The sequence below is a fragment of the Dreissena polymorpha genome, chromosome 5 (genome assembly GCF_020536995.1).
Source record: "Dreissena polymorpha isolate Duluth1 chromosome 5, UMN_Dpol_1.0, whole genome shotgun sequence".
Lineage (NCBI taxonomy): Eukaryota > Metazoa > Mollusca > Bivalvia > Myida > Dreissenidae > Dreissena > Dreissena polymorpha.
In genome coordinates, this window is record NC_068359.1 from 114,496,702 (window position 1) to 114,518,182 (window position 21,481).

The 21,481-nt window shown below is 36.7% G+C and overlaps 2 protein-coding genes across 4 annotated transcripts in view; one reads left to right on the forward strand and one right to left on the reverse strand.

Moving 5' to 3' along the window:
• The window catches only part of LOC127832673 (cortactin-binding protein 2-like), a 105,063-nt gene that overhangs the window by 80,981 nt on the left and 2,601 nt on the right, over window positions 1-21,481 (forward strand). For both annotated transcript variants that reach the window (XM_052358281.1, XM_052358282.1), the window contains 9 exons: window positions 13,454-13,530; window positions 14,001-14,087; window positions 16,577-16,676; window positions 17,489-17,635; window positions 18,297-18,369; window positions 18,870-19,029; window positions 19,672-19,808; window positions 20,255-20,424; window positions 21,253-21,418. In XM_052358281.1, coding sequence (XP_052214241.1) covers window positions 13,454-13,530; window positions 14,001-14,087; window positions 16,577-16,676; window positions 17,489-17,635; window positions 18,297-18,369; window positions 18,870-19,029; window positions 19,672-19,808; window positions 20,255-20,424; window positions 21,253-21,418 — 1,117 coding nt within the window. The remainder of the gene's footprint in view (window positions 1-13,453; window positions 13,531-14,000; window positions 14,088-16,576; window positions 16,677-17,488; window positions 17,636-18,296; window positions 18,370-18,869; window positions 19,030-19,671; window positions 19,809-20,254; window positions 20,425-21,252; window positions 21,419-21,481) is intronic.
• Window positions 5,303-10,284, reverse strand: LOC127832681 (uncharacterized). Of its 2 annotated transcripts, none has more exons than XM_052358313.1 (3): window positions 9,702-10,284; window positions 7,988-9,066; window positions 5,303-6,374 (listed from the first exon to the last, which is right to left on the reverse strand). In XM_052358313.1, the coding sequence occupies exons 1-3, from the start codon at window positions 10,034-10,036 to the stop codon at window positions 6,025-6,027; spliced, it is 1,764 nt and encodes a 587-aa protein (XP_052214273.1). In that variant the 5' UTR covers window positions 10,037-10,284; the 3' UTR covers window positions 5,303-6,024. The 2 variants fall into 2 exon arrangements, with proteins under 2 accessions (XP_052214273.1, XP_052214271.1); XM_052358311.1 differs by having other exon boundaries at window positions 5,303-6,377.

Sequence of the window (21,481 nt, forward strand, 5' to 3'; positions counted from 1 at the left end):
TTCGCAAATCGATGACTTCACGACCTGTATTCTCCAGGTTTTTAAAGGCGCCTTTTATTGGTTCAAGCAGAGGCTATATACTGTAGATAGGTCATAAACTTATAAGTGTTAAACACTTTCCTATTCTACCAATTTTCAAGTGTGTTGGGAGTGGGAAAGTTTGGCTTGCCGTGATTTCTTTCCCCACCCATCTAATGGTTCCGGCCACCGGTCGGTATTTACCGGTTTGGTCACCGTTCTTTCTGCTGAGACGTTTTTTCTTACGTATGTTTCAGCTTTATTTTTAAGTTAATTGTATTAATCTCGGGATTATTCAATGACACAGATTTCCATCTTTTTGTCATTATTTACCACTATTCAGTGGTGTCTAGACTAGAAGATTATCTTGGCAAGAATATAGTTTATTCTACCACAACCTTCCTTTCATCTTATACAGATGTGAGCAGAGAAGGTTAGGGACGATCACATAGAACAACGTATCTTGATTTTCTCAATTATGTGGTATCCTAATGAATGTCACCTGCACATCTTCATCTTGAAAAGCGAAAATTCTTTTTAGCTGTTTTTCATTTACAACACATTTTCACGATTCCTTTGTGATGGTTTCAACTATCACACATCGGTCGTGGTTTACTTACAGACACGGAGGTGATCATATTATCACTCCTTGTATCTGGAAATCAGGAACTTATTCGTTCTTTGCAAGTCTTACTCACACCAGGTCGTCTCAACGCCCTGTTGGACGTTTTGTCTTGCAGTTCTTTCTGTCGAATTATTTTTCCGTTGGGTTCAAATAAATGTAATTGCTCATGCGTGGCAGTGATTTTGCAATGGCGTACAAAAATTGATGCATAGTATACCGAAGAACATTGTTTAAAATCTAACGCTAGTAATGAGCGTTATGTGATCTTAGATCGCAGTATATACCGGTATGCTGAACAACGTCAATAATGCAGTTCACAGAAATCGATCCAGCAGGTGTGCGATTGTTATACATTCGTCCACTTGACATAAACTGGAATATCTTGCCTTCTTGGTGAGTTTTTGGAATAACTGAGTTTTTGCCATAATTTCATGCAATATACTTAATGAACCATGGGATTATGGTTCTACGACCTTTTAAGTCTCATGTACAATTATTTTCAGGAAACTTCTTCACGGGCCAAATATCATATCTCAGAGAGACATATTTGTACTGATCCAAACATGTGCCACTACATGTCTGGCCATTATTTAGTTATCTCTACAGAAGAACGTTTTTCTGTTAGAGTTTCAATCCATGTTACTTGTGCAAGGATAATTCCATCAGAACTGTATAAAGGTTCTATGGAAATTCTTTTTAGACTGGGTATTCGAGAGCATAGTTATTACCTTAATCACTCTGCTTGATACATAGAGGTTTTTCTCATCTTTTTCTTTATGATGAGAAATTTGTTCTTTTCTTCATCAAAGGATAGCGATTATGCTTTCGTATACCTTGTTTTGTGTAAGTCATCACAACTCTGTCTTACCTATTTTGGAACTGATCCAAGCTATGGAACGTCAACACTATGTTTTTCGTTCCTTTACCTTCTTAAGCGGTTTTGGCTTGTGTTACATGTATTGGGATGCTTAATGAGCTTCCTATGAACCTTTTTCATCAGGCTTATTAACAGTTCCAATGTAATTTTAAGACGGTTTTCCTTCTTTTTATGGCTTTTACGGTACGGAGAAGTGAAATTCATGCTTGTTCTGTTGAATACGACCAATACCAGTTGGATCTAATATCGTCTTCACTTTGTTGTGTCAGCCAGGATTCCTTGCTTAATATCAAGTCCTCTATATGGCTTCTAAAAAACCTTCAAGTTTCCAAGTTTTTCTTAAACTGGTAGTCATGAAGATGAGGATAAACTTCTATGGGCAATCGGGGCCTTGAAGTTCTATCTCAGCAGTGTTAGTCGGAAGTCCATTCGAGGTTCTCAAAAGACACTCTTCATTTCCCTAAAAAAGGGGGAGATGTGTCTGCGGCTTCTATTTCTCAAGGTTAGACCTTGACTAAGGAAAGTTACTCTTATCTTTATCTAAGGATTCATTCCTTTTTTGGATCTGACCGCATGAATTAAGAGCTCTGTCTGTTTTGTGGGCATATATTAATCACACCCCACTTTTTGACGTGCTCTAAGCTGTTTTCTGGAGGAATCAGACCACCTTTGTCATCTTTTTATCTTCGTTTTCTGAAGTGCCAACAATACAATTTGTATATGTTTGGGCTTGTTGTGGTTTCACTAACGGTAGTGTCTTCTATACGACATAGACATATTACTTTGTCCGAGAAGTCATAATTAATACCGTTTAAACGAAGATTACTTGATAACCCTTGTTAAGGGTTTTGCTATCATTAGCTGATAACCCTGTTTATGGGTTCTACTGTGTTGGGAAAATATATACGAACCTTCCCACCGCAGCTGCAAAATTTATATGAGATAGCAGGTTAGTATTTATGACATAAAAAAAAACATTTTTAAAAAAAAAAAATTCATTTTAATTATTAAATACTTACCAGCTATCGGTAAGTCCAACCTCCCACCCCGCTATTCGAATAATATATTTCTGTATATATATTGAAAGAATATTGAGGGTTGGTTACCGATTTTTGGCTAGGTTGCATTGCACTATGTTTAACCTGGCCTGTATTACGGTATTGAGGTGGCGGATTCCCAGTTAAAATTCCAGATGAGTTAATTCCCCTTGGAAAGGAGAAGCATGAGATAGCAGGTAAGTATTTAATAATTATGCCCCCCTTCGAAGAAGAGGGGGTATAGTGCTTTGCTCATGTCGGTCGGTCGGTCAGTCCGTCCACCAGGTGGTTTCCGGATGATAACTCAAGAACGCTTGGGGCTAGGATCATGAAACTTCATAGGTACATTGATCATGACTCGCAGATGACCCCTATTGATTTTGAGGTCACTAGGTCAAGGTCACAGGTGAAGGTCACAGTTACTGGAAATAGGCATTTTAAGGATTTAGCATGGTTCAAACAAGGTAAACAACTACCATTTATGCATGTCCTTTTTATTACAGCATTTGCCTCCCTTTAATTCATTTAAAATCTCATTTTACAGCAGAGATTCCAAATCTGACCTGTAAATGAGCCCCATATTTACTGCCAGTGCTAGGTTACCTTTTCCCATTTGATCATTCTTAAGTATTGGTATTGTAATGCTGCTACTTCTCCTCCTCCTCCTCCTCCTTCTCCTCCTCCTCCCCTCCTCCTCCTCCTCCTCCTCCTCCTCCTCCTCCTCCTCCTCCTCCTCCTCCTCCTCCCCTCCTCCTCCTCCTCCTCCTCCTCCTCCTCCTCCTCCACCACCACCACCACCACCACCGTTCACAGTGATAAAAAACGTATTCACACAATGGCTGCTACTACAACTTATAGCCCATATAGGGGGACATGCATGTTTTACAAACAGCCCTTGTTAAAATGAATTTTATTAAAAAAAAATTGTTTTAAAGGTGTACCCGTAGTAGAGATATGGCAGACACAAAAGTGTTACAGACAGATTATGGAACTGACTAAAGGCCCTTGTCCAGCTTCGAAGCAGGGAATTAAGAACAATTTCAAAATTTCTGTTACAAGTCTGTAGTGGCCTATGGCTGTGTCATCTTTAGGGTTATGATTTCACATTGAATTTAATGCTCTACCCCCGCATCCGCTCTGGGATGTTCCTGATTCTTTAAGACTCTGTATCATGAAGGCGCTTGGTATAAAATTATGATAATCAAAGCAAGCGCTATGTGATGGAAAACAAACAAGCAAACTGTTAACAAATAACAAGGAATTTAAATGTTTTTTTATGTGAAAGCTCCAGTAGAAACCCAGTCATAAGTCGAGATTTTTTACCTCCAAAATTTGATTAAAAATACAGTATCGACTTATGAGGTCGACCACGAAAAAAATTAATGACATTTGACGAAGATTGATCCCCGCAGCAATTGTTGTTGTTGTATAAAAAAACTCGTTGATTTACGACACATGAAATGTCGTCTTTTAACTGATACTTACCAATTAATATAACCACAGTTTGCATCATTTCCATTGTTTTTATTTTCATAATTTAATCCAAAGTTTTCATGTTAGCAGGTGTTTTTTATAACTGAAAGCATAAACAAAAGATCAGGTGATTTTTAAAGTCGAGCGATAATTGGCAACCTGTGTGAATTGACAGTTTGACGTCATCAAAGGAAAGCCGCTTCCTGTCAAGAAGCCATAAAGAATCACCCTTCTCACCGATAAAATAAGATTCCTTTAATTTGTGAAGCGACATGTTTAACCAATCACGAGTTTGTTATTCACTGGTAATCGTCCAATTATGTTTGAGCACGTGCATTGCTCCGCCTTTTAAACTGTTATGTAGATCAAAGGTGGAGTTAGCGGTTTATTGGTTATGTCAATCATTGTAATAAAAACGTGTTTTACCGAGGAAGTAATCAATTGTTTTGATAGATAAAAAGTGCAAAGATTTGATTACAGTGATCACAGTGTGTCATCGGTTTATAAGTTTGTGGATTAATACTAGCGTGGACAATTAAGTGCAAACTTTATAATAATTTATTGATTTGACTAACACATTTGATTTGTGAAAATGCCTGGAAAACGCAAACGCCATGCGAATGACAATGTGTTTAAAATACGCGTGATAGAACTTGAAGAGCAATCAAATAATAATACTGCTGCTGAACGCAAGTTTTGTGTTTCGTATGTCGTTGTTGTGTAAATTACGATGTACATGTATATACGTCTTGGTTTCCTATGTTGTTGATTTTGTTTTTATGTGGTTCATAATGATTTGCTTGTCTATATTTTTATCTATTATTTTCGATTTCCTAAATATATATCGTATTGATTATATTACACAGTACATAATACACGTGTCCGCTATGTCTACGTCGCACAGGGCTATAATGACGTCATGGTCTATGTATAGAATAAAAACTTCCCGTACATTTTAAATAGCGTCTGTTTATGAAATTCGTGGACGGACAATTTCTGACTCGACTTATGACTTGGACATATTCAAAATCTCCGATTTTCGTATCATTTTTTACCCCCCGACTTATGAGCGGGTAGACTTATGACTGGGTTTTTACGGTACTAATTATTGACAGAATGTTAGCTATTACTGTTGATAAATAATTTTCAATAGATTTAAATCTATCAGATTCCCTAAAATATTAACGTATTGTCCTATGTGGTTATGAAAATGTCATAGACTGGATTGAGTCGTATGTCTTGAGGAAAAAAACAAACACAATGTTGTTGAATGAAAAAGGGCATATATATTTATTTATAAATGGATACATCAGCAAATTGTTGCACATCTTATAAATTACATCCTAAAACAGTAAAATAGTGTCTTTTACCTGGTTATTTTCAATGTAAAACCTCTGTCACTTAAAATGTTTTTAGCTGGGCTGTTTTCGGAGAAAACCCAAGGTATTGTCATAGCCAGCTCGCCTTCCGCGTCGTGCTAAAACCTTAACATTTTAAGGTTTTGAACATTGGCTCTAAAATCAAAGTGCTTCAACCTACAACTTTGAAAATTCATATGTAGCTGCACCTTGATTAGTTCTACATGCCACACCCATTTTTGGGTCACTAGGTCAAAGGTCACTGTGACCTCTAAACAAACAAACAAAAATCTGACAAGCTTTTATTTATTCAAAACTGCACCCGCAGCCGAGCGTGACACCCGTTATGTGGTGCTCTTGTTAAAATAGACTTTTATTTTTTAACGCAGAACAGATGCGTTGATTGAGTTCTTTGATAAAAAGTAAAACATTAATGTTAAGGACATGGAAGACATGTTAGTTAAGAAACAGGTTTCATTTCAAAAATGATGAGATAACATGATTTGTAGAAAATATGTGTATAAATATGATTCCGATATATTACAATTTAAAAACATTGTTGCATTGTAACACTAACAGTTATTGATATATATATCATTTATTATTATTACACATATCAGATACAATAATGATTAGCTATAGGACTTTGTACACCAGGATGTTGTTGGTGTACTCCTGTCCCACAATAATGGAAGCAGTGTTGATGTTGTAGCATACTGAGGAAGGGTTCTGAAGCCCATCCCTCTCTGTAGCCAGAGTGGCCAGCTTCTTACTGCCCTCACTGTTTACCTGTAGGATGGTGCAGGACACTGCTCCACATAGCAGCACCTGGCCTGCAGGTGTTACATGTAAACCAGTTGGGTAGTTCAGATCAGGGTCTTTGAAAGACGCAAGGACTGATCCATCACTGGCCAGAGTCAGGAGCTTGTGGTTGGAGGGGTTGGCGACATACAACTTGTCACCTGTGGGGCTTACAGCACATCTCCCTACTTCAAAACATAATACATGTATACAATGTTTTGGCATAATTATGCCCCTGGCGGTAGGGTGGCATATAGCAGTTGAACTGTCTGTCTGTCAGTCAGTCCGTCCGTCCGTCCAAAAACTTTAACATTGGCCATAACTTTTGCGATATTGAAGATAGCAACTTGATATTTGCATGTGTATCTTATGAAGCTGCACATTTTCAGTGGTGAGAGGTCAAGGTCATCCTTCAAGGTAAAAATGGCTTGTGAACAGTCAAGAAGTCACATTTTTTACCCAATCATCATGAAACTTGGTCAAAACATTGGTTTCATTGATATTTCGGACAAGATCAGAAATGGTCCAGATCGGTCTAAAAACATGGCTGCCGGGGGGGGCAGTTTTCCTTATATGACTATAGAGAAACCTTATGAACACTCTAGAAGTCACATTTTTTGCCTAATCATCGTGAAACTTAGTCAAGACATTGGTTATAATGTCTCGGACAAGTTGGAAAATGGCTCAGATCGGTGGTCATAATATATATTTTTGTATGCAAAGTTTGATGTTTGGTTATGAGAGGTCAAAATAATTATAGGTCACCTGGTCAAATCTTACAAAAACCTCGTAAACTCCATACGCCAGAGTTTTGGTTCGATAATGATGAAACTTAACCAGGATGTTTGTCTGGACAATATCTAGGTCAAGTTTGATGTTTGGTAATGTGGGGACAAAATCTAGGTCACGGGGTCTTATCTTACAAAAACCTTGTAAACACACTAGAGGCCATAGTTTTGGTCCAGTAATGATGATACTTGACCAGGATGTTTTTCTTGATGATATCTAGGCAAAGTTTGACATTGGGTCATGTGGGGTCAAATCTTGGTCATGAGGTCCAAATCTTACAAAAACCTTGTAAACACATGTAGAATTAGCATTACTTGCCAATGTTTGCATTGCAAAAACCCATGCAAATGAACAGAACTCAATCAGAATCATATGCTCACACTGCAAAAGTAAACAGAAGAGAACCAATCTAATATGCTCTAGAGTACTGAATTTTCAACTAAGCAATGAACAAGGCCTTGTAAAAAAGTGAGCAAACAAAGGCCATCTTTTCCCTCTTGTTAAATTTAAGGATGATTGGCAAAATTAAAGCACAGACAAGCTGCTTTAAGGCAAAATTTAACACTTAACCTCTAAGTTTAACATTGACCTTGAGGTTCAGATTTACATTTTTTCCAAGTTTTGTTTTACATCTATCAATATATGGAAAAGTAGGTAATGACTGAGACAGGAAATTTGAAGCTATTTCAATGCCTTATTTTGACCTTTCACCCCTAAGTGTGACCTTGACCCATGAGGTAGGGAGACAGGTGTTACACATAACACGTCCTATGATGGTTAAAGTTGGGCTGATTAATTTTAAAATCGCTCATAGTAAGGCTAGTTATGGCTTAGACAAGAATTTTCTGACAGACATCCAGAGCTAAGAAGAACATTCTGATTGCTAAATGCTTACTTTTACATACCGAGGCATTAATTCTTCCCTCCTGTTATAATTATTATAAGATAATAAATTCAAAAACCTTTTATAATATTTTTTTTATGAAGATAAATCCATCATGGTTCTTACCTGTCCATCCATCTGATTTGCCCTCGTGCAGTTTGCTGACCAGTTTTCCACTCATTGAATACTTGTACAGTGCAGTACCAGATGTGACAAACAGGTCTCCCTGGTAGTGGGCAATTCCTCCACAGATATGTTGTAACTGAAGCTTCCTGTTTGTCACCAGCTGGTTGTTGTTGACTGTGATAAACCAGATCTCATGATTGGTGCCACCATCTACAGTCACTGCCACCTCAGTTGGTGATATCTGACACATGTTCTTTGGCCAATCGGATACAATACAGTGATCCACCACCTTGTACTGCTGGTCCAGCAGTTTAACTTTACAATTAGCGTAGTCAACAACCAGGACCATGAGTATGTCTGGGAGAACACAGATGGCTGTGATACAGCAATTGTCTAAATCACTTTGTATGCTCGCATTATACTCATACTTAGAGTTCAGCCTTATTACTGGGTGTGGATTTCTCTGCACTGGTAAGGTCTGGGCACTGTATTCAATCCTTCCAAGACCTGACAACTTGGTAAGGTACTGCACTGGTAAGGTCTGGGCACTGTGTTCAATCCTTCCAAGACCTGACAACTTGGTAAGGTACTGCACTATATCACTATTAGGCTCAAAAGCTATTGAAGATTTTGCTAGAGCAAAGTTCTTCTTCAGATAGGTTTCAGACTGTTTTATCTTTTCCTGGCATTTAATGCTTGCTACAAAGGATAGTTCCAGCATGCTTTTATCACTAATGTCCTGTATGGCGTCGCAAAGTTGTTTCAATTCACCTTGAAGTGAGGCACATTTGTCTATATCACCTCTGAGAGAGGCTTGCAGTTTGGTTAGTGTTTCTTTCATTTCTTTAAGTGTATTCTTTTCAAGCAAGTCTAAGGCTGCATTTATTTGTTTGCGAGTTTCCTGTATTTTTTGCAATTGCTCATCATATGAGCTTTGGACAGATTGAATGCAAGTCTCCTGCTGGTCTTGAAGGTTCTTTATTTCTTTCAGAAAAGTTTGGATAGTTACTGATAGCTTCTTCAGGTCAGTGGGATTTTTCTTTACTAAGTCTGATATAAGCGGCACCATTTTGCATTGTCTGGAAGAAAACATATTTAATTTTTATTAAAACAAATAATTTATCAATTATGCACCTATCTAATAAAGCTTGATACATGCAAATGTGATAAATCTCTTTGTTAAAAAAGTTTATTTATTGCAAAAATCAATATGCCTTTTGAAAACACTTTATTCATAATGTTCATTTTGCACAATACATTACATTATGAGGCTTCTAACAACCAAAATAGTGTTACATTTATCAACACATAATTGGCTATTAAGGCATTAATACATGTTTGATTAGAATTAAAGAGACATGAACTCTGTAACTGTGTTTTTTCACCAAAACGAATACAGAATCATATTACTGATATAATAAACCACAAACCAGATTTAAATTTGGTGTAAATACACCATTCATATTCTTACACCAAGTGTTAAGACCAGAAGGTTTGCTTTTCATCCAAGTAATAAATGGCTAGACAGGACGTTTATAACTGCAATCATTTTATGCATTGCACATCAAATGGTGGTTTCGTAAATTAACATTTATTCATTGTATTAACATTATTGTGGGCTAAGTATTCAAGTTTATTTGTAAAAAGTAATTTAAAACCATGCCCTTAGTGTCTTTTAAATTAATGTTTTTTAACACAAATATGATCACAATACCTGTGATAGAGGAATTTACAATTAGTGCAGCACAGCTGGCAATGGTCTTTACAAAACATGTCCAGGTTTTCATCTTTATGAACATCACATTTAAGAAGAAAATCCTCCACTTTCTTGGCCACTGGCCATTTCTTCATATCTCCCCTTCCATGAGTGGAATGTTTTTTAAACAATTGACTGTGCATACAAATACATTTTTGGCAGTAAAACTTCACGCAGGATTCACAATAGTAATCAGCCATTTCATCCAGTTTCTCATATTCACAGGTCGAACACAAGAAGTCTTGGACCATGTCAGATCCTTTTTCAATGGTGGACTGAGAAAACATTGCCATTTTGTTCACCACTGAAACTTTAGATCTCTATATCTTTGTATTTAACTCAAATAATAAAGTATCTAGGCTAAATGGTTATTAAACAAAACAAAACACCAATCTAGCTCTTGTCCAAAGTCTATCTACACATAATGTCCAGCTTAAAAAGTCAAATAAAAATTGAATTGAAGTTTTTTTTCACGGTTATTTCGTCAGTAAACAAACAAAGTAACTATGTAACTTATCCTGTGACAGGATATGATTTAACCATATTGGTACAGGACAGTTTACAACTGAGGTTTATATGCATATACAAATAGGAAGATTTAGTGTTATCAACTCATTGAATGTGCTCAATCAATAAAGCATTCAGGGTAACTTGATAACATGGGTATATGCAGAAAGCATTTATTGTGAACTACTTCAATTGGTTGGAAGAACTATTTTTGTTTCAAGCTAGTGTTTGAATGTTCATTCAAGAAAGATTTGTTTGGGAAGTTATGAAATGTACCAGTGTACCCAGAAACCCAACAAGAGATTAATACTGTGATACTAACAATCATGATGATAATGAAAATTATATTTTATGCCACACTTAAAAAAGTCTTAAAAGGAGAGCATGAACCTCCAATATGGTTAACACTGTTTCGGAATGTCTTGTGTAACTGAAAAGATACAAAAACAACCTGGCATGTTCAGATATCCTAGTTTTCAAATTAGTGATTTTGAAGTGGAAGTGTAGGTCTCATGTGTACCATGTATATATTTTTTCATGGAATTTAATTTCATAATCATGTGAATTTTGTTTCTTCAGATAACTTTAGGAATGCAACAAAGAACTATATCATTAACTGGTTAACCTATTATAAAACTCTGTTTATGTACAAGTTGACTGAGGAACCTCAAAACGTTTACGCATACTGTCAGAACAGTAAGATTGTATGTACCCTCTTCAAAAAGAAATATCATTTATGTTGGCTTTATAATACCATGGTTACATTAGCAGCCATGTCAAGTTTGTGATAAACAAGTATAATTAAACACACAAAATATCAAACTATTCTAATATATTATATGTGGATAATAAAATAAATCTAGATTTTTTTTGTCATTTTCATGTCTTAAATATCCCTATCCCCCCTAATATTGCCACTTTTTAAGAGGGCATTGGGTGTTCAGTTTTAAGAAGTGTTTTTTTAACACTGAAAGCTTGTAGTTATGGTTCTTATGAACTGCACTTCCCTTCATTGAGAACTACCCCCCTATTAAGTTCAAAGCTGATTCCTCATATAATTTTTGTAAAGATATACTGTGGACAAAATTCAGGAAAAAACTTAATAAAGAGAAATAACTTTAAAATATGGAAGCATGGCTCTTGTAAACGTTGCATCCTCTTATTGGGATATACCTACATTACATGGCCTTGTACACCATCTGCTAATAACGGAGTTATGGCCCTTTGTATCTTCAAAAAATGCTTTTTTGAGTGTCCAATAGAATACTTTTATGTCCAGAAGCATATTGGCAGGGGATATCAATTCAACGAATTTGCTTGTTACATATACGTTTTATATGTGACTTATTTTTTTGTTCTGGCCTCGACACTAACAGTGTCCAGGGAACCCGAGACCCCCAAATTTTGGTGAGGGACACCGGTTTTTCTAAGGATTTTGCTCTAATTTTAATAGGCAGAGTTCCCTCTGGACCTCAATCTGTAGAAGTTAGAGTCAAGTCCTGTTGTTGCATATAGGTTTCACTTGTGACTTATTTCTTTTTATGTCCCCCACCCACTATAGTGGGGGACATATTGTTTTTGCCCTGTCTGTTGGTCTGTACGTTGGTCTGTTTGCTCCAACTTTAACATTTGCAATAACTTTTTCAATATTCAAGATAGCAACTTGATATTTGGCATGCATGTGTATCTCATGGAGCTGCACATTTTGAGTAGTGAAAGGTCAAGGTCATCCTTCAAGGTCAGAGGTCAAATATATGTGGCCAAAATCACTCATTTTATGAATACTTTTGCAATATTGAAGATAGCAACTTGATATTTGGCATGCATGTGTATCTCATGGAGCCGCACATTTTGAGTGGTGAAAGGTCAAGGTCATCCTTCAAGGTCAGAGGTCAAATATATGTGGCCAATATCGCTCATTTTATGAATTGTTTGGCAATATTGAAGATAGCAACTTGATATTTGGCATGCATGTGTATCTCTTGGAGCTGCACATTTTGAGTGGTGAAAGGTCAAGGTCATCCTTCAAGGTTAAAGGTCAAAAAAAAAATTCAAAGCGGTGCAGAAGGGGACATAGTGAGCCGCCATAGCAAAAATTATCAAAGGCTCTGGGAGTCCGTTTATATGGACAACCCGTACTGCGTGTGATGCAGCTAAGAACTGCACAGAAAACTGCACATTCATCTCTTTACCTTTTACCAAAACCAACCACAGTCAACACCGTATATCTTTTAAAAAGATATTTTTTGTTATGTCCCCCACTATAGTAGTGGGGGACATATTGTTTTTGCCCTGTCTGTCTGTTGGTCTGTCTGTCTGTTTGCGCCAACTTTAACATTTTGCAATAACTTTTGCTATATTGAAGATAGCAACTTCATATTTGGCATGCATGTGTATCTCATGAAGCTGCACATTTTGAGTGGTGAAAGGTCAAAGTCATCCTTCAAGGTCAGAGGTCAAGTATATGTGGCCAAAATCGCTCATTTTATGAATACTTTGGCAATATTGAAGATAGCAACTTGATATTTGGCATGCATGTGTATCTCGTGGAGCTGCACATTTTGAGTGGTGAAAGGTCAAGGTCATCCTTCAAGGTTAAAGGTCAAAAAAAAAATTCAAAGCGGTGCAGAAGGGGACATAGTGTTTCTGACAAACACATTTTTCTTGTTTACATATATCTTTCATATGTGAATTATTTCTTTGTTGCATATAGGTTTTACTTGTGACTTATTTCTTTGTTAAATATAGGTTCCTTTATTGACTTATTTCTTTGTTACATATAGGTTTCACTTTGTGTCTTATTTCTTTGTTACATATAGGTTTACATGCGACTTATTTCTTTGTTGCATATAGGTTTCACATGTGACTTATTTCTTTTTTACATATAGGTTCCTGTCATGACATTTCTTTGTTACATATTGCTTTCACTTGTGATTTTATTTCTTTGTTACATATAGGTTTCACATGTGACTTATTTCTTTGTTGCTTATAGGTTTCACCTGTTACTTATTTCTTTGTTACATATAGGTTCCTTGTGTGACTTATATTTTTGTTACATATAGGTTTCACTCGTGACTTATTTCTTTGTTACATGTAGGTTTCACTAGTGACTTATTTATGTGTTACATATAGGTTTCACTTGTGACTTATTTCCTTGGTTACATATAGGTTTCACTTGTGACTTATTTCTTTGTTACATAAAGGTTCCACTTGTGACTTGGACTCGTTGGCTTTTGATCTGCTGCTCCCAAAACCTTTCATTGAAAGTTACATCAGATTGGTAAGTGGTACAGAGTGTGCACATGTCTGTGATTTAGAGTTGTGTACCAGTCTAAATAAATAACGTTTGCTTACAAAACATGCAACAAGTATTATTTAAATAATTTAATTCAAACTGTTTTTATAATCAATATTTGCTGATAAACATAACGTGAATCTTCCACAGCATCAGAAGGAGAGGAACCCTATTATACAATGGTCCTTTATTTATGGCAAGGGCTTTGTCTGATAAATCACAAGCCTTAATTTAGCTACTGCAATTTTTTTTAATTAATGGGACTGTTGCAAAAGAGGTTAACAAAATGAATAAACTGCACTATATATTACAAACGATATTTATCAAATTGAAAATCAAAACCTTGATCAAAATGTGTTGGAAAATGTAATATGTAGCCAATTCCTTGTATGTTCTAGTAAACGTTCAAGACAATTAAAGTCATCCATTTGTTGACGTGTATCATAACTTTTCAGTTGGAGCAATACAAATGTGTCGTGTTTTACGGACCAGAAGGTACCAGGAAGAAACAGCTAGTGAAAAGGCTGTCAAGATACTTGGCTGTGAGTTGCTATCTGGTTCAATTACTGGTAAAAGATTGCTAACCCAACAAAACAGTGTTATATCCTGGGCAAAAGTTTGTCTGCATTTGCCAGAGTTTTGGAATCTTCCAAGTTTAGTCGGGTCATTTTTAGCTCCACTGGCCAGAGGCCAGCGGGGCTTATGTCATGGTCCTGTGTCCATCGTGCGTGTGTGCATCCATGCGTGCGTGCGGTAACTTTTTCTTTAAACATTTTCTTCTCCTATACTACAAGTCCAATTCTGATAAAACTTCTCACAAATGTTCCTGGGGTGAACCTCTTTCAAATTTGTTCAAATTATGCTGCTGGGGTCAAATTTGACCCCGCCCCGGGGGTCAATAAATTGAACATATGCTTATATAAAGCCTATTTTGTGCAAACTTTAAAAATCTTTCTGTCCATAACCATTGGGCCTAGTGCTACCACATTTGGTATGTAGTGACATTTAATAGTTCTCTACTTTGATTGTTCATATTATGCCCCTTGGGTCAAATTTGACCCTGCCCTGGGGGTCACAAAAATGAACATATCCTTATATAAAGCCTATTTTGTGCAAACTTTTAAAAACTTCTTGTCCATAACCATAGTGCCTAGAGCTACCAAATTCGGTATGTAGTGACATCTAATAGTTCTCTACTTAGTTTGTTCAAATTATGCCCCTGGAGTCAAATTTGACCCTGCCCCGAGGGTCACAAAAATGAACATACGCTTAAATAAGGCCTATTTTGTGGAAACTTTAAAAATCTTGTCCATAACAGTATGGCATAGGGCTACCAAATTTGGTATGTAGTGACATCTAATAGTCCTCTACCAAGTTTGTTCAAATTAAGCCCCTGGGATCAAATTTGACCGTTCACAAGGGGTCACAAAATTGAACATATGCTTATATTGGGCCTATTTTGTGCAAACTTTAAAAATCTGCATGTCCATAACCATTGGGCCTATTTCTACCAAATTTGGTATGTATTAAAATCTTAAAGTTCTCTACCAAGTTTTTTTTAATTATGCCCCTGGGGTCAAAATTGACCCTGCCCTGGGGTCACAAAAATGAACATAAGCTTAAATAAGGCCTATTTTGTGCAAACTTTAAAAAAAAATCTTGTTCATAATTATAGAGCCTAGAGCTACTAAATTTGGTATGTAGTGACTTCTAATATTCCTCTACCAAATTTGTTCAAATTATTCCCCTGGGCTCAAATTTGACCCTGCCCTGGGGGTCACAAAACTGAACATATGCTTATATAAAGCCTTTTTTGTGCAAACTTTAAAAATCTTCCTGTCCATAACCATTGAGCCTGGGGCTACCAAATTTGGTATGTAGTGACATCTTATAGTTCTCTACCAAGTTTGTTCAAATTATGCCCCTATGGCCAAATTTATCCCTTGATTGCTCCGGATCCAGAAGTTTTATAATGCATTTATGCAAGCATTACATTTCCATCAATTTCTGATTGAAAGGGCCCATTTACAAGATAATAGAACTTTGGTATGTGAATAGATCTTATGTACTGTCATGCATTGGTTTCCGGTCTCTGTGACCAAAGGAACTTGAAAATCTGACAGCTGCTAATGATAAATAGCACTTGTACATGAAAGTGCTAAGAAATGGGGTTTGCATGCGTCAACTCAACCCTGTACCAGGTAACAATCCTGCTACACTCACTAATGCCTCAAGAATGAAGTAAAGTTCAGGTGATCTACGTCATTAGGTATTTTGCACATGTCATGAACTAAATAAGTAACAGAAACTTTGAAACCTACAAACACTTTGGAATTTTGGAAAAAGATTCATGATTGAATGAAGGAACTTTTATTAATCTTGTAGAACATGCGTATATTTGATCTTCAACATCAAATAGAAAGAATGACAATATCTTTTGGAGAGATAAATGTACCTAGGTTATAAGCAAAGGACCTGCGCGATAATTCCCGGGCTTTTTAGTCTGTTTAGTTAACACGGTAGTAGCGTTTTCCATATATAGAAATGATCGCCCATCCAACTTTAAGCGCCCAGTGGGACGAGGGATAGAAAGAGAAAGTCACATGCTTGAGTACATTTCAACCCATGCGCATTGCACGCTTTTTTCGCGTAAAAAAACAGTGGAGCGATACAGGGCCATCATGGCCCTCTTGTTCTGATTTGTGTTATTATGTTGAGATTTTCACTTGTTTATGCAAGAAAGATGAAGAGATGCAGTGGAAACATATAGTTTTTACTCTTGGGGTGTAATAAAAATGACAACTGAAGATAGAATTGATGTCTTATATTGACTAAGATGGCTATAGATGGATACTTGAGTTTCTCTATTTTGCTGTTCTGGCCACTGCTTCAGTAAAACGATGAGGCATGGCTATGTCAGGAAATTTGATGAAAAAAACTGTACAGGTCAATCTGGCACGACACTTACCACACATGCATTTAGCCCTGTTATCTCAGAACGAGACTAAAATGTCCCCTCCTTGCCTTACAGGAGAAGGAGAGGCAGCGTTGTGGAGAGTCCCGTCTCTCCCAGGTCTACCTGCATAGGGACTTCAAACACAGGGATTTCGAGAGCCTACTCAAGACTGAAGGTACTTTTAAACATGGGTAACAAATGCAATTTAGGAATTGCTGGGAGGTGCGTTTTATGTCCCCTACCACTTTAGTGGGGGACATATTGTTTTTGCCCTGTCGGTTGGTTGGTTGGTTGGTGGGTTTGTGTGTTTGTTTGCTCCAACTTTAACATTTTGCCATAACTTTTGCAATATTGAAGATAGCAACTTCATATTTGGCGTGCATGTGTATCTCATGGAGCTGCACATTTTGAGTGGTGAAAAGTCAAGGTCAAGGTCATCCTTTAAGGTCAAAGCTAAATATATAGCTTCAAAGCGGCACAGAAGGGGACATAGTGTTTCTGACAAACACATATCTTGTTTATTGGTACTATGGAGATGGCAAAATCTGGTCCAAAAATAGTTGTTATAAAATTGGAAATTATAAAAGCAGAAAAGTCACACAGAGTTATGGCTTTTGTTTGGTATTCTTTGTGAATAAAATGTTGTTTGCGCAATGAATTGTAATTTGAAGATTGTTATTATTCTCAGTTTTACTCTAATAGAATTGGTAGAGGCAATGTTGTTGATCCTTAATGATTGTATGTGATAATGCCCCCCCCTCATCTCTCACATTACAAATCGGTGTGATCTTAATTGGTTTACCAATGTTAGTTTGTTGGTAGATCACTTTCCACATTGTTTGCCCAAACAACCTAATCATGTGATATTGGGGTTTTGGTTATTTCTCAGTACACCAACAGGCACCTCAAGAATAAAGAGTTTTACCCCTTAAATCTGATAAAATGGGTCTCTTTAGCTGTTTTAATTGCATTTCTGTCTGCCCTCAGGTTGCCTGCTACCAGCAGACAGTGAGACGTGCCGGTGCAATCTGCTGGTGCTCTTCCACCTAGAGAAGGTGAACCTGGACCAGATGTTGGGCAGCTTCACCGAGAGGATCGACAATAGGGGCAGCAAGCATACCTTCAGTGTGCAGGGTGGGTGCAGTTGTATGATTAGAGCTGTGTTCTGGGAAGACTGGGCTAAATGCATGTTGGTTAAGTGCCATCCAAGATAAGCCTGTGCAATCTGCACAGACTTCAGAAGGCCAGGACTTACTATGGCATCGGCTGAATTAGCCAGTGGCTACCAATAAGCAAAATTCATGAAATAAATTTCAATTTGACAGCGCATTTTCTACTATAATCTCAATCAAATATCCACAATTGTAAGAATTCAGAAATAATTGGTAGATTTAAAAAAAAAAAATGTTGAGCCATGTGGAAAATTCTATATAATGTTTATTTAAAGATGTTCCAGTCTATTGCCAAGGTAAATTTTTTGAGCCATGTGATCAATTGTAAGCATAAATTATCTTTTGGCCCAATAATTTAGGTTGATAGCTTGAGGAAATGTTAACAGCTCTTTTGATAAATTCTCTGTTCAATACATAACTGTTTCTATATATACTTGAATAAAGCAATCAAAACCATGTGTTCTAAAAGACTTGTCTTATTTTTTTTAACTCGATTGCCTTTAATTTTACTTTGAATGAAAATGTTGCTCTTCTTGAGATACGTATGGCATTTACAACATAAAGAAAGATCGAGCCAAAATCTTGGAAGATATTTATTTGTATTTTTGCTTTATTGTTCTCAGCTTCTGATGGTGTTCATGAATTCTACTACTTCCCAGAAAACTTTTATCTCATTGCCACAATGGATAAGCCAAGGTATGACTGCTTATATTTTTCCGAGCCATAATTTTCCTACTGCTAATAGTTGTCCATGTCAGGCTTTATTAGCTCACCTGGGCTTCTGAAATTTCCCAGGTATTTAATAAATGTTCATATGTGTATGTTATATCACATAGTGGTCCTCTGCTTACTGTGTTTAAATCATGCACCTGAGATAACAAGTGGCCACACTCTGGGGGAAAGTTGTTGATATTATAATCTTTTAGCTAAGTAATGTCTCTTTATCCACATTTAAACAATTTAATATTACTCAGGTGAGTGATATAGGGCCAACTTATTTATACAGTTTGTTACGAAAGTTTTCAGTAACTAAAATGATTGTAATCCTGAAATTGCCAGTGGTGTAAATTTATGGTTGATGTTTTTTTTCTTTTTTAATACTGTAAGGGGAAAGGTCTATGACATAAAATTCAAGAACAATACATTATCTGAGATTAATACCTGGTTATACAAATATAAGGTCCATTCTTTTTCAGATCGACTGGGCTGGACCTCAATCTGCAGCAGCGATTTCGTTGGGTGCATTTCCGTATTAGTAACGAGCCAATCAAAAACCTTCTTGGGCGTCATATGTTGCGACGTCTGCTGCATACATATGGTGGGGAGATTCCATCACCAGAGGAGAGTCTCTTTAAGGTGATTGCTAGGAAATTATTAAAAAACAATTTTATAAAAAATAAAATGAAATGATGAAAAAATATTCAAGCAATCTAATGCAATGGTTTGAGATTTTAGGAAAGTAAAATAATTTTCTGACTTTTGGCTCTTTTCAAGTATAACTTTGTCATCCTGTATGTCTTTCTTGAATTTTGCCAACACATTATCTTTCATATGCATTGATGGATCTAAAAATTACTTAGCACAACCTATTTAAGACAGTGTGTTGTGTGAAAGAACTTAATGGCTTTGGCGCTTACTATAAAATAACTGTTTAACAGTGTGGAAAGGGTTTAAGGGGGGGGGGCTAGTATATACATATAAACTTTAGTGATAGCTCTAGGATTTCGTGACATTAGAAAATCTTGGGTTTTGTCCATGTGGTATGTGATAGGGTAATAATCACCTTACGTGATAGCTGCAGTCTCATATACTGTTGAACAATTTTGGTTTTGTAAGGGCGATTGATGTGTTTTTATTACCTTCAAAAATAGGCAAAGTTTCGTTTTCAGAATGCAAATCTTGATTTTGTCAGTGAGAGGGGGAGGACACTTAACACCCTCAGTGATAGCTGCAGATGTGTAACTCATTGGTGGATCTTGTTCTTGTCTCTGGCTGCAGGTTGTGGAATGGGTACTGTGTGTGTGGCAGCGTGTGAACCACGGCGCCAACAAGCTGGGTCTAGTGGACGTGGTCCTTGGGCCCGACATCTTCCTGCCCTGCCCTCTCGAGTCCAAGAGTTCAATTGTCATCTTGGAGTATGTAGCAGACGATTTCAACAATATTTGTCATGTAGAAAGAATTTTGCCATAAAGCGTGCTGTTGTGGCAGAAAGAGACATCTAAGACATGCATAGATATTTGTTCTTTGCACATAAGTTTGATTTGATCTAAAAGTCTTGATTTAATTATTGTAATTGTAACCATATATCTTGTTCGTGATTTCTCCACCTTTCAGCTGATTTCCTCCCTTTCAATGTCAACTAATTTTACATTTGGTTATTAACTGCTGGAATCATATACAACTTAATCGTTTAGTTGATCTCTGTAAGGGAGTTGGGCTTTTTCCTCTTCTCGTATGGTTCTTAAATAACACCCCTGTATATCTTGAGGTCAGTGAGAAAGATATTAAAATAAAAAAGGCAATGTCAGGGTATCAGGTTAAAGCGAGCAGGATTAAGATTGCATCATTATTTATTTTGTAGCTGGTTAAAACGCCTGTGGAATGAAACTGTAGCCCCTGCAGTGCATGAAGCCATACTGAAGGGTGCTGGGAAGGACTCGACTGTTGAAGGTCAGCAGAAGGTCACCAACACTGCCCTCTATGTTTTGATGCAGCGTGCAATAGTGCCAGGGTGTCCCTTAAACGGACAGGGTAAGATTTCAACTTTCATCTTTATCCAAACTGTAAATAGAAAGCAAACCTGAAGCCATCTTAGTCCCATACCTTAAAAACTAGATTGGACTATAGGATAAACCACAGTCCCTTCAAATGTGGTTCCTGTGATAAATCAATAGTTTGTGAGTTAGGTTGATAAAAATGTGTGTGTGTATAGAGTCCCATGAAGAATATGCACATTATTTCAGTGGGGTTTTTTTTGCCTCGCACATTTATTTTGCCTTGTTTACAGAAATAAGTGATAACTGAAAAAAGTCCTTAAGCTAGGTTGATTAAAGTCAGGATGTAGATTGAGGGTCATGTAGAAAATATGCACCTGATTTCAATATTATATGCGGCAAAAAATGTAGTTGCTATGGTTACACAAATAAGAGAAACTGCATTCTGGATCTTGTGACAGCCCAAAATGTATTTAAGCTTACTCCGACAACAGGAATCAGATTGGGAATTGCTATTTTGTCTAAAAAGAGTCTTGTTTGATAAATTCCTGCCTGAACAATATTTGACATAGAACACGCTGCATAGTCTTCATGGTGAAATAAGCACACGCCCTTAAGGCTTTTACTAATAAATTTTTAAACTGAGCTAGCCATATTTAATTGTATGCTTTTGTTTTTTGTTATATAACTCGGATACAAATAAAATTTCTCGTTATATGTTAATAGATGTCTGAAAACTATTATGTTTCCTAGAAACTATGATATTTCCTGAAAACTATTATGTTTCCCTCCATTATCATAGTCATTGACCTGTTACCTGGTTTTTGTGTCAGCATAAACATCATTGGTCTTTCGCTTATTTCAGAAAAGGAAGACTTCCTTCGTGAACTGAGTGGCAGCAATGAGCTCAATGTGCCTCTTAAAACAGAAAAGATTAACTTCTCAGCTGCCATGGCAATGTCCTTGAAGCAAAACCTTCACAACGGAAACCATAGAAACAGCGAAAATCCGGTGTCTGCTGCTCAGAATAGGTAAAATATTCTCAAGAGAAAAGAACCATGGTAAAGAATGATATAAGATTGCATATGCTTAAC